Source organism: Octodon degus, unplaced genomic scaffold (genome assembly GCF_000260255.1).
Source record: "Octodon degus isolate 3935 unplaced genomic scaffold, OctDeg1.0 scaffold00113, whole genome shotgun sequence".
NCBI classification, from domain to species: Eukaryota; Metazoa; Chordata; class Mammalia; order Rodentia; family Octodontidae; genus Octodon; species Octodon degus.
In genome coordinates, this window is record NW_004524689.1 from 6,975,229 (window position 1) to 6,987,808 (window position 12,580).

At 42.0% G+C, this 12,580-nt stretch overlaps 1 protein-coding gene across 2 annotated transcripts in view; it reads left to right on the forward strand.

Moving 5' to 3' along the window:
- Positions 1-12,580, forward strand: part of Pex14 (peroxisomal biogenesis factor 14) — a 150,627-nt gene that overhangs the window by 50,376 nt on the left and 87,671 nt on the right. For both annotated transcript variants that reach the window (XM_023699549.1, XM_012516566.2), the window contains exon 3: positions 12,121-12,205. In XM_023699549.1, the coding sequence (XP_023555317.1) occupies positions 12,121-12,205 (85 nt within the window). The remainder of the gene's footprint in view (positions 1-12,120; positions 12,206-12,580) is intronic.

The following is a 12,580-nucleotide window of genomic DNA, read 5'->3' on the forward strand; positions in this document are numbered from 1 at the left end:
GACTCCACCGATGCTAAATGACCCCAAACTAATAAGCTTTTTGAATTTTTTGTTTGCTTTTCATAGATGTTTTTCTCTAGACATTTGCTGTTAAGCTTTTTTTTTTGTTGTTGTCATGCCTTTGTTCTGTAAGTGTCCCTGTGCTAGCTGGCTCCTTTCTCATTCGCAGCTTTTAATCTTCTGTGTTTGGACATCAGATAACTAAGCTTGTATATAAAATAAATAGAAGTACTTTGAGTAAAGCTTTGTTATGTGTAAAATACACAGAATTCATAATGTCTTTTTTGGTGGCAGCAATTTCTTCTGTCTTTCCTTCTCTGCTGATTTTCTGTTCTTTTTAATTGGATGTAAGCTTGAAGAGCTAAATTTGGAAAAAGTTGGATCTTGCCCTTGAACTTCCTTGACTTTAGCCTATAACTCTGGCCTGGGTATCTATCTCAGGCTATCTTGTGGAATTGGCCTAGAAATTACAAAATGGCACAGCCAGAAGGCCTGAAGGTCATCTGGTTAAACCCCTCCCCACTTTTTTTTTTTTTTTGTGTGTGTGTGTGTGTGTGACCTTAGGGATTGAACCCATAGCCTTCACACCATCCATATCTTCAGCCCTTTTAATTCTTTTTATTTTGAGGCAGGGTCTCAGTAAGTCACTGATTTATCCAAGCTGGGCTTGAACTCTTCCATCCTCCTGTCTTAGCTTCCTAGAGTGCTGGGATTAAAGGTACATGCCATTTTGGTGATGAAGTGTGATGTATGATGTTTGCAGTGACATGTGCTTTTTTAAATTTTTTTTTGGCTAGCTCAGCCTGCCCTGTGGAACAGGCTGGTGCAGCATGTGGTACCAGGGATTGAACCGTGGTCCTCTGTGCCTGCCTCAAGTTGCCTAAAGCAGGCGCTTTAGACCGCTGAGCTATCTTGCCAGCCCCAATATGTGCTTTTATTTTCTCAGAGAATCTAAATATTAATTATAGTGTGTATTAGTTCTTAGCACATATTGAAGTTTTGAGCCGAATGTGTTAAAGCTTTGCCATGTAAGTTTCCCAGAAGTTGCTGAGCTCACAGGTATCCTACATTTAGTTGTAGAAATTTGGCAGAAATTGTTAAAAAAAAAAAAAAAAAAAGAATTATTTAAATTTTCTGTATGTTTTATATTTTTGTTTTTTGGTCTTTTTGAGACAGAGCCTCACTCTACAGTTCAGGCTGACCTTGAACTCACTTTGTAGCCAAGGCTGATCTCAAACTTGGAATAATCCTCCTACTTAAGCTTCCTAAATTCTAGGATTACAGGAGTGTGCCACCACACCTGGCTAAACATTTTCTTTCTTTTCTTTTCTTTTTTTTCTTTCTGCAGAACCGGGGTAAATTTTCTGTATATTTGTACTGTTTAATTTTATGTACTGTGCTGGCCAGTATTTGAGTTATCATACAATATGGCTTTATGCTAGGAAATATCTGGCTTCTACTTTGTATTTTTTTTTTTTTTTTAGAAATTCCTGTGTCTTATTTAAATAAAAGTATTAGTAAAATAGGGGGCATATGTGATCACACCCAGCATTAAACCCTTGTTTTACAGAAATGAAGGGATCTGAGGCACCGAGCGTGGGTGTGAGAGGCAGCGTTTGCTGGCACATTAGTGTTGGGGTGTGGCTCCAGGCCTGTGTTTCTTGAGACCCAGCTGCTTTCTGTCCCACCTCAGTTCTCATCCCTGCAGATTCTCAGCATATGTGTCCAAATGAGGAAAGGCTGGTATTTGTGTAAGGTTTAAAAAAAAAAAGGCTTATGAAAAGGCTCAGAATTAAAAGTGCATAAACCAACAGACTGCTTCTGTTTGTGACAGCGTTTGGCTGTGTTTGCACTCAAGGCTCATGTCGATATTATAGGAGAAGCCTTAATCTTTTCATTCAAATTTACAAGAAATACTGTTTCCTTTCAGTTAAAATTTTAAAAAGTCCAAGAGAGCATTTGATTTGAGGAACCAAAAGTCTAGAAAATGTATCCGGGAGTCCTCGTCAATTTGGGGTATAATGAAATATAAAAAATACTCAATAAAAGCTCCTTTATTACTTTAACTGTTTAAATGTAGAGTTTTTAGCCATCAGGTTAGTGTTTTGGCACCATTTTGTTATTTGATTGTGAGCCCTTTTCCAGGTAGCTCTGCCGCTCGAGCGCTAATCAGATCCCCACAGATGAGCAGTGCTGGCTGCAGCCTGACATCACCGTGTTCGTGCTTCGACATTATTTTATTTGTCTTTCCTGTAAAAGTTAATAACTCCATGTCCATGTGTTTAAACAGGCAAGAAGAAAGAAAAGGGACAGCAAACAGAAAACCATGAGCAGTGTCTCAGGAACCTTGTGCTAAATTAAGGACATTTAGGGATTTTTGTAATTTCTAAATACTTCACCTATGAATGGGGCCGGAGGGAATCAAGAAGGTTGCAGAGCAGGATGATAATTCATAATTCTTTGGATATCAAAAGTGAACTACTTTCTATGTTCCCTCAAATAGAGCTGGAAGGAATTGGAAATGAATTACCATTGATTTAGAGGAAGAGAATGTACATTAGAACTGATTTGCTTAATAGTGAGAATTGGGGAAATTTTGTATTAATTTTAGGTGTAGCACTCGCTCATCTGGCATCCTATAGATTGCCATGATTGGTAAGAGCATCCTGCAGTGGCATACACACTCCTTATCATCCACCTCACATTGGTGGCATGGCCAAGATGGCAGTGGTGCCTGGTAGACCTTGGTGCAGTCATTCACTTTTTAAAGTTCATGTTCATTTATTGGAAGCTGTGGTTGTGAATAACTGGAATGTTTAGTGAAAGGATGCTGAATGGCTCAAAACTGGGAAGACTATTTCTGTTTATGATAGATTTTCTTGCAAAGCTAAAAATTTCCAAATTGAGGTTTATCAGAGGAGCTGTTGAACCAGTATCTCCTGCCTTTTCTTCTAGATTTGCACCTTGGTAGTACAGATGTGTTCTGTGGGTACAGATCTGACAGCAGATAAGAAAATCAATTCCACAACCTTAATTTTACTCAGTGCTTCTGAAGAATGTGTGAACATTCTGGTGCTTCTCCCCCTGCCCTAGAGGCCACCAATTTGTTTCGAGTGGCTGTGAGGTACATCTGGTGTCCGTCACCCCACTTACTGTCAGAGCTGTTTCTGCTCATTGTCCTGCTTGCTGAGGAGGGTGACTTTCCCTCCTGAGGAACTGATTGCCTTTGACCATTTGAATAGTGAGTTTCCAATCCTTATCATCTTGCTGTCAATTTGAAGATTTTTAAAGTCAGCCAGTCTACTCTATTATGAATCATACTTTTGGAACTCCTATTTCTATTTTTTCCCTTATGCCATAAAATAAATAATCTCAAATAATAGGAACTAGGACTTGACGGTCTTCTGTTAATAGCAGACTTAAATTCTTTATTTTCCTCTATTTCCTGGTGGAACTAAAGCTGATCTTTAGCTACCCACATTTGTTATTTCAAGTTCTTTTCTTGCTGTCTTCTGGATTTGAACTATTTCTTATCTATGACTTTTTTTTTTTTTTTTAATTTTCTTGTACTAGGGATTGAACCCAGGGGCATTCTACTACTCAGCTATGTCCCTTGCCTGCCTGCCTGCCTGTCTATCTGTCTGTCTTTCTCTTCTCTTCTCTTCTCTTCTCTTCTCTTCTCTTCTCTTCTCTTCTCTTCTCTTCTCTTCTCTTCTCTTCTCTCTCTCTCTCTCTCTCTTGCGGAACCAGGGATGGAGTTCAGGCCCTTGTGCTTGCCAGGGAAGCGCTAATTCCACTGAGCCATCTCCTTGGCCCTGCCATTATTATTTTTATTTTTTATTTTGACAACCCTTTTTTTGGGGGGTCCCTTTTTGTGGCACCAGGGATCAAACTCAGGACCTTGTGCTTGCCAGGCAGGTACTTATGCCACTGAGCTATATCCCCAGCTATTTTTAATTTTGACACTAAGTTGCCTAGGCAGAACTCAAACTTACATTCTTCTTGCCTCAGCCTCCCTAAGTGCCAGGGTTACAAATATACTTGCAACTAGTAAACTTTTTTAAAAAAATTCAAATCTGTTTGATAACAGTCATTCTTTCTCCAGTTTTCTTAAAGGATATTTAGCAGGAGGGCCAATTACTGGCTTCTTGAAGGCTTTAATTTTGTGCTGCACATGGGTAGCAGTAGACAGAATCTCTTGTTTAGAGGTAGCCTTTGGAATCCAGGAACCAGTCTTGCCCTCTGAGCAGAAGCTGTCTGGTCGTCAAGAGAGGGGAGCCTGCCCCGACCCCCCACCTGGTAGCTGTCTCTTTGGAGCCTAACCTCAGTGATGACTTCATGTGTGAGGTTGCTGCTAGCCAGGACACAGCGGGTGTCCATCCCCTTCCTAATCATCACACATCTCAACCTTGCATGACTAGAGGAGCTTCCACAATCTCTCTCTGGCCCAGACTTCAAAAAGAGTGGAAACTGAAGCGGAGCTGCATCTGCTGAGCACCTGAAGATGCTGGAGTGGAGCAGTAACTTTCAGAAGGCATAAAATTCAGCCAGTGGCAGAGAGGAAGAGCCTTGGAGTCAGAGGCAATGGTATCATTAGGAAGGTCCTGGGGACTGTGTGCTAGATATTTTTAGCACTGGAGTCACCAGCCACCGTCACCATGTGAGCTCACAGTTCTCCTAGGGAGCATCTTGGACACTGAGTCATTACATTCCTTTGGAGTGATTCAACTCAACAGCTTGACACCTTCATTAATTTTACAACACGAAACCCAGTGCTTCCTCTTTAACAGTGCAGGGAAATTAGAGGAATATTGAAAATAAAACCAAGGCATACTGCAAAAGGAACAGTCAAGGAGCTGTGGAAAGACACTGGGTGAAGGAATTGAGCTTCTTGCCTTTTTTTGGTACCTCCTGGGACTGAGCACCCAATTCTTATGTGCCACTCGACTCTGGCACATAAACCTTGTATTTCTGTTCCTGGCATGCTGGCCAAACCTCCGGCTTGCAGCCAGTTCGTTTGCCTTCTTTGCTGAGGTCACTGCTACTGTGATCCGTGTATAATGGCATTTTCCTCCTCTTTTCAGTATGGAGGCTATTACAGTTTCTTCTCTAAACAGGACTTCAAACAATTTGCTGCCAGTTGGATTTCAAAGGCAAGGAAAAGGCAAATGTCATCCTTTTTTTCTCCCCTCTTTGGGTAACTGCTTTGTTGGTTGCATCAAAAATTAGAGGGGCTGCTATCAAAATTCAGGTAGGGATGCACAGGGACAAGGCATTTAAATTTGCTTTTCTTTCTTGCTGAAGGAGAAAATCTTCCTTTTCAACCTTTCCTAAAAAGGAACTTTGATCTTCTCAACCCCCAAGCAAGTGTTTCATTTCCTCTCCGGCAAGCATGTATTCCTCAGCTTTCTGTAGCAGTCATAGTTCAGTGCAGCGTCTGCAGCGTGGCTGCAAGCTCTGCAGCTCCCTTTGGACTGGAAGGTGGCACCCAGAGTCCTTGACTGGACAGGAAAATCTCACCAAAGTCACCCTCAAGATTGCCATCACCTCATATTACTGTGCAATGGTTTAAGATGCTTTTTGTTTCCACCTACATTTCTGGAAGAGCTACTTCAGTAAAATAACAAAACAGTAACATTCTGGCAAGCCATTCATGCAATATTTTTAACTAGGGCCAAGAAAAAAAAAATCAGATGGCAGCGATATTTCACTTTGAAAGGTAGTTTTTGCACATATGAAGTTGCCACTTTTCATAAAGGCTTTTACTTCATCTATCAGTGTGTTTTAAGAGAGAGTAGGGTCAATAATGCATGCTTTAGAATTCCCTAAATACAGATTTACACAATAGACCCTAAAATATATTATGTTCTATCATGTCAACTCTTTGTGTGCTGCTACCAGAGGTATTTTATTTCTTTAATGTGAAAAACAAAAGGACAGAGGAAAGTAAAACAAAGGAAATTAGGGCCCACAAACTTAATTAGTATAGGGTTGTAACCCAAATCAACAATGGGAAGGACACAATAACCAGAACCAGGAAATTCCAGTTGAAAGAGAGGCTTTTTCCTTTAACTCCTCCAGTGCCAGGGCTCTGGTGCTCATTCCTCCCAGGTGCAGGGCTGAATAACTGCAACTTACTGTCTTCAGTTTGGAACTTGTGGTTTTTGTGGATGTTCCCGTCTCCTTCCTCTTCTTAATACAAATGGAGCATACTCTGTGTGTGTGTTAATTGTAGATAAATGGATTAAAAATGTACCTCTTGATTTTATAACCCTCAGAGAGGGGGAAAGAGCACCAAAAAAAAAAAAAAAAAAAAAATCCTGTCACTGTCATCTGTTCATTTTTAATGAGCAATTTTAAAAAATTGAAAATAAAAGAGGAAAATGAATAGGTGTTGAACCAGCCCGTGATATGTAAATGCCAACTAGTAATTACCTAAAACCTCAATTTTCATTCTGTTTCATCTTGCAAAACATTTCATTTTCCCTGAGTGAAAACACTTAATTTGGGCTGTGTGAGTTAGCAGAGCGGCCGCCTGTGGCCTGTGTCTCCACCGGCTCCGGCTAGGGGGCACTTTGGCTCTGTGCTTGGCTGCTGCAGCTGCCTGTCCACCTCAAGGTTATTCCCCTCTTGCCATTCCAGTGGTTTTGCTCCAATCGTGCTGCCCCCACCCCACCCCACCCCCTGCTCCCACTAGTCTGGTTTCGGGGAGCTGATTCCTCTTTGTCCTTGCAGAAGATTGTATTGAATTTTGGCTGACTGAGCCTTCCTCTGCATATTAACTTTTTCTTCTTACTTGGCTCCGAGACCCTTGGTTTCTCTGAGTTGGATTTCATGTTCTGTGAGCAGCTTTCTGGAAGCTCCCTTCCTCTCTCAGATTTCAAACACAATCATCTCTAATATTTTGTTGTTGTTGTTTATTTTTGCTGCTCTTTATTCTTTCTTTCCATTTTGATGCCAAGGGTGTGGTGTGGTGGGGTGGGGTGAGGGCAGTACTCCTCTGTTGACTTTCATATACATCTGCCCTCCCGGTGTACCTCAGACTGACTCCAAAGTTTCGTTTCTTTCACATGTCATGGATTTTACTCCTAGTCTGGTTTAAGGTCTGTCACCTTCTGAATATATTCGTGCAGCTCCTTGGAGTACGGCTTATGGCCACCCTGCTTCCTCCCCTTCTTCTCAGAGTGTTCCCCAGCTAGAGAGTGTGTAGAATTGAGAGAGAAACACAACTTCTGGCTGCAACTGATAGATCAGAGAGGACTCTGGCTGTAGAAAATCAGAATTATGTTGTCCTAGGACCCTGGATCCGAGAGTGCTCTGCCTGGAAGCTCAAGGAACGTGGCCTCTTTAGTGAGATATATAGCTTCATAATTAGCCCGTTGCATTTTTTCACGAGTGCTAGCATCAGCGTTCTATGATGTGTTTCTCTGATTAACAGCTGCTTTGCAACTATTTCCTTCTGCCACCGATGACCATATTTGTCAAGGAACTCCTGACAGAGTACTGATTTCTTACTAAAATGCAGCATTTCTGCTTCAAGACAGTTCTTTCCTTTGCGGCACTGCCTGGCTTTTAAAGCCAGCCCTTGTTAAAACTTGAGTTGGCTTTGGCCTAATGCTTGTTAACAGGATTCTGGCTATCTACTTCAGAGCAGTGGTAGAGGAGCCTTTCACAGGCAATTTAATCTTCTGAGCAGCACACAGCAGCAGCACTGGAGTCGGGTTTTGGGCCCACATATTGGCCGTTTTCTTCACCCTCTAGTTGATCACTCTGGGATAAAAAAGACTTGGCTTTGGTTGTTAGTGTCATTAATTTTTGAATATTTTTAATATTTAAAAATGGCTAATGAATGCTCACGTTTTAGGAGATAGATGTGTATATAGTACACAGGAGTGCTGGAATTGGTGGCATTCCAAATAGGTGTCACTGGAGACAATGCATCAGGTTTACATGTCAGGTGCAAAGTGCTGAGGCTCCCTCAAACCCCAGGTTCGTTATTAGGCAGGCTGTTCTCCCATCCTTCTTGCACAGAAAATAAAGTGTGCACTCTCAAGATTACAGCATGCAGGTCTTTTGCAGGAGAATGGAAAATACATAGAAGTGTCTCTTCAGTGAAGATTGTCAGAAACCTGGATTCTTCCCCCCAGGGATTACTTACCCCACAAAATGCAGTTAACAGTGTGTAGTTCACAGCAGATAACCCCTGGAAACACTGTACTCCACTGATTTATACAGTTTCAAATCCTGGTGTCTCAAACACAAATCTCTCTCAATTGGCCAATCATCATGGACCCAAAGGTGTGTTTTTTGACCTGAAGTCCCCCCTCTTTTTCTGAGTTGCTGGCAGAGTCTCAACATGATTATAGTTAGACCAGGTGGCAAAGAATATGCTGTTCTCCTTTGAGCCTTGGATTTTCCTCTACCTCTAAAATTGATAACCAGTGAAAATTACCAAATGTCCTTAAAATTGTGGAGTTGATGGCAGCAGGTTGTTTTATTTTGTCTGGGGTGGGCAAGAATATAGGTGGTAGGCCAGAGGAACTGAGGAGAGTGGAAACTTTGCTTCTGTTTTCTTCTGAGTTTGTGATCTGTATTTTTGTTAAACTAGCTCCTGATAATTCGAGGTATACTCATTAAGAACTCAATCAGTGCAGGAGGAGGGGAGAGGAAAGGCAATTCCTTATTTATCATGGACTCCACAGCGAGTGGCTCAACAACAGCACGGGAGCCTTGTGCCAGAATTTTCGCTGGCTTGCTGCACTCCCACAACATGTGCAATAAAGTTCCTGTCACCGTTTTACATCTTTGACATTGAGGCGGAAGATTTGGCCTGAATTTATGTAATTTAGTTGGGCACAAATATAACCCATGAATAGTCACATTCATCTTCTAATTAGAAAATCAAACGATAACACAGGACAGACTGCAGCACCCCATCATTGAATCCAACAAAAGTGTGTTGTGTGTTGGACCTCTGCAGAGGAAAGTCAGTTGAATTGCTTCATGAAGTTAATGAAAAGTGTCCAACAGTAGGTGGGCGAGAGCCCCAAAGCAAGCGTCCTGTCGGTTATTCCGTGGGCAAAGATCTTTGCATTATGGGTAAGGGGTTTTGGGAAATCTTTTGCTGTCAGTGTATGAATCATAGGGCTATAAAACTGTAGGTTGGACAGGCGCCCCCCCCCCCTTTTCATTGTAGGACCAATGTCTGGGGAGGGAGGAGAAAAGTGAAGAGTAGCTCGAGGAATAATTAGTGGAAGGAGGAGAGAGGTTTTCATAGGCTCACACTTACATGTAGCCGCTTATCTGGGTGTCTTTCTTATTCAGCACATTATGTGAGGCTGTTAGTTTGGGTGCTTTATATTTTTGCATCTGGAGAAGTGATATCAATGCTGTTAAATATGTGATTTGCCTGTCGCCTGCATTTTCAGACAAAGATCAAGAGGAACATAAACAAGCTCCAGATATACTTTATGTAGGTGTTTGGCAGTATTGTTTTATATGACTTGAAATTAGTGAATGGAAACTTTAAAAGAAATTGTTCATATTTTTGCAAGTTTGAAGTGTGCCGGGACTTTGTCAAATTCCCGTTAAAATAAATATGTCAATTTCATCTCCCTTCCAAATTCATTTATCTTGCTTTTTTAAAAGGTGTTTTCTACTTTACCTGATGTTTAAATTGGATTCGCTCGTTTATGCTGTTCTTTGCTATATCCCCCACGTTTTTCTTAAATGAATTACTAATGACAGAGCACTCCATCATTCCCTCTCTGCAGCCACTTTAAGGAAAGCATGGTGATCTAAACCTTTTAACCTATTAAAGATGATTTTTCCCAATTGAATCAGACCCACCACAGGTGTAATAACTAATCATTTAAACTACACCTGCTATTATGTATTTTTAAGCCATTATGCGTGTTGGATAGATGATAATTCATGTTTATTGCATTGTCCGATGGATCCGTTTTGCCTACACTAGGCTGATTAATGTATTTAAAGAAATAAGAGATGCAATTTTTTAAAAAAAAAATTGATGGAATGCGCCAAGCACTGCATTGAGTGCACCATTAAACCCATCAGAACTTTGCTCTCTGACCAGAAATGCATATACCAAGGACTATATTAAAAAAGCAAGGTGAAACATGTGCATTTTAACGGTAGGATTTTGTTTTCTTTCTCTGCCATGGGAAATTTTGGAAGGATGCGGGAAAGGCTTCTTTTTTCTCTGGGTGAATGATAGGAGCTGTGCTGTTTGCATCTCTTGCTTAAGACCTGATCATCCACATTTCCTCCGATGCCTGGCACACATATCACATGATCCCAGTACTGTCATTTTTGTGTGTGTTGAGATGCATTTTTCCTCCAGGTAAAGAACGGTTATTCCAGAACTATCAGCAGTGCAGATTGGTGTTGAACCCAAGGGACACTCTGGAACATGTGCCTTTCTTCTTTCTTCCTTTGGATTTCCTTCCCTGTTTATTCCTTTTTTAAATTTTACTTTTGGGGGCTGGTCAGATGACTCTGGTCTAAAGCACCTACTTAGAACAAGCTTAGCAAAGCACAGGGACCGCAGTTCAATCCCCCAGCACCACACGCCAGCCAGCCCCGCCCCCTGGTGGGCTGAGCAGGCCACACACACACATACACACACACACACAAATAAATAAAATTAAAAAAAATAAATTTTACTTTTTTGCCACCTTATGTTTTGTCTCCTCTTTCTTTATTTTCTTCCTCTACTCCCTTTTCTATCTCTCTTCCCTCTATCTTTTTATCAAAACACATAAATGTTCTAGATGATTGGTCAATTTTTCTGGGATTTTGATGCAACTTGAGGTGATCTGGTGGGTCCTAGAAGCTCCAGGCTGACTTTTCCTCAGCCCAGGATGATGGTTGGTTGTATTTTTCCTTAGCCTGGGATGGTTGGTTGTCACTGTAGTTTGTGTTGGAGGTCAGTGCTGTTTGTGGTGTTGGAGGGCAGATGGTAATCCACAGGGAGCTGGTATGACCTTCAGGTGCACTTGTGTGTCATTTGGGTTACAGGCCCAGAAATGTTTGTTTTCAGCAGCTCACAAGTGAACTAACTCCAGTGCCTGCAACAGGAGATCACACAGTTCTTTTGGTTTTGATATTGTGAATAGTGCCACTCATTCAAAATTGTCCCTTTTTTACCCAGTGCACTTTCTGTTAGTAAGACCAGTGTCTGTGATGGGGAGCAGACAGGCAGTGTGTGAGCTCAGGCCTCGCTTGTATTGAGAGATGTGGAGGTTAATACTTTTACCAATTTCCCTTCTATTCCTTCCTTGTCTTTTTTGTAGATCTGAAGATTTCATTAGATAATATTCATTGCCAGAGATAGGTAGATAATCTGTCAGTCTGTCACCTTATACCAGAGAACCCCCAATTTTGTTGTGTAGAGGAGGCTCTTCAGAATTCAACTCCACTCATGGGAGAGACTGTTGTGGCCAACCACGTGTGTTGTCTCTTATACATTTCCTTTTTGTAGTCCTTGGATGCTCAGCACTTTGCCAGGCTCTGTGCGGAAACACATTCTCTTCCCCTCAGTTGCGTGCAGTGTAGTTGGGGAGGCTGCCTGCACATTAGAAGACAGTATAATTATGCCTTCAATTATATGGTGCAACTACAGCATTGAGGAATTGGAGAGAATGGGGAGATTGGGGATGGCTTGCTTATGTAAGGAAGGATCCAAGGAGTCAGAACTGGCTATAAAAGAGCTGTGCTGAGGAGTGTATGTATGTAGACAGTCAAGGCGGGAAAAGGAGGCCTTCCAGGAAGAAGCCATGTACGGCACACAGGTGCCTACTATATGAACATGGTTGAAGAAGCAGCTCAAAGAGGGAAGATAGGAAAAGCTCCTTGAAGGTCTGCAAAGCTCAGTTTTGGGCATTAGATTTGATTGACTCAGATGGAGTCAAAACCAAAAGCCACTGAAGACAGGAAAGTAATCTGGTCTTACATTTAGATAGATAGGAAATTTAAGGAACAGCTAAATACTTGATCACGTGTACACTTGTGTCCAGGGCCCAGAGAACTCATAGGGTCTTTCATCTTGAAATTCAGACTGTTGAAGCTTACTCTTCTCTGTTTTATCTCACCCACCAGATTGCCACAGCAGTGAAGTTTCTACAGAATTCCCGGGTCCGCCAGAGCCCACTTGCGACCAGGAGAGCGTTCCTTAAGAAGAAAGGTACAGGTCCTCCCAACTGCACAGCGGGGCTGGGGATGGGGCAGGTGGAAACCACAGAGTGGAAGGCAGGTGCTGAGCACAGTAAATATCTCCCACTGCTGTATACTGGTGTGGGGTGGGGGCTAGGAATGGGTGACACCCCATCCCCAAACCCAGAGGGCAGGTTTCCTTTTTAACAGTGGAGCAGAATGGTTACATGATTCACGTAATGAAGCACCTTCCAGAAGGCCAAGGACATCAGGCAAAAGCAATGTATGTAGCAGTGTTGCCCCCTGGATAAGGGTGTGGAGGACTTCTGCTCTCTGGTCCTTTCTTCTGTCACTCATCCTAGCGGCTGAATGACTGGCTTTTGGTAAGGAGGCTGCCTGCTTCAGT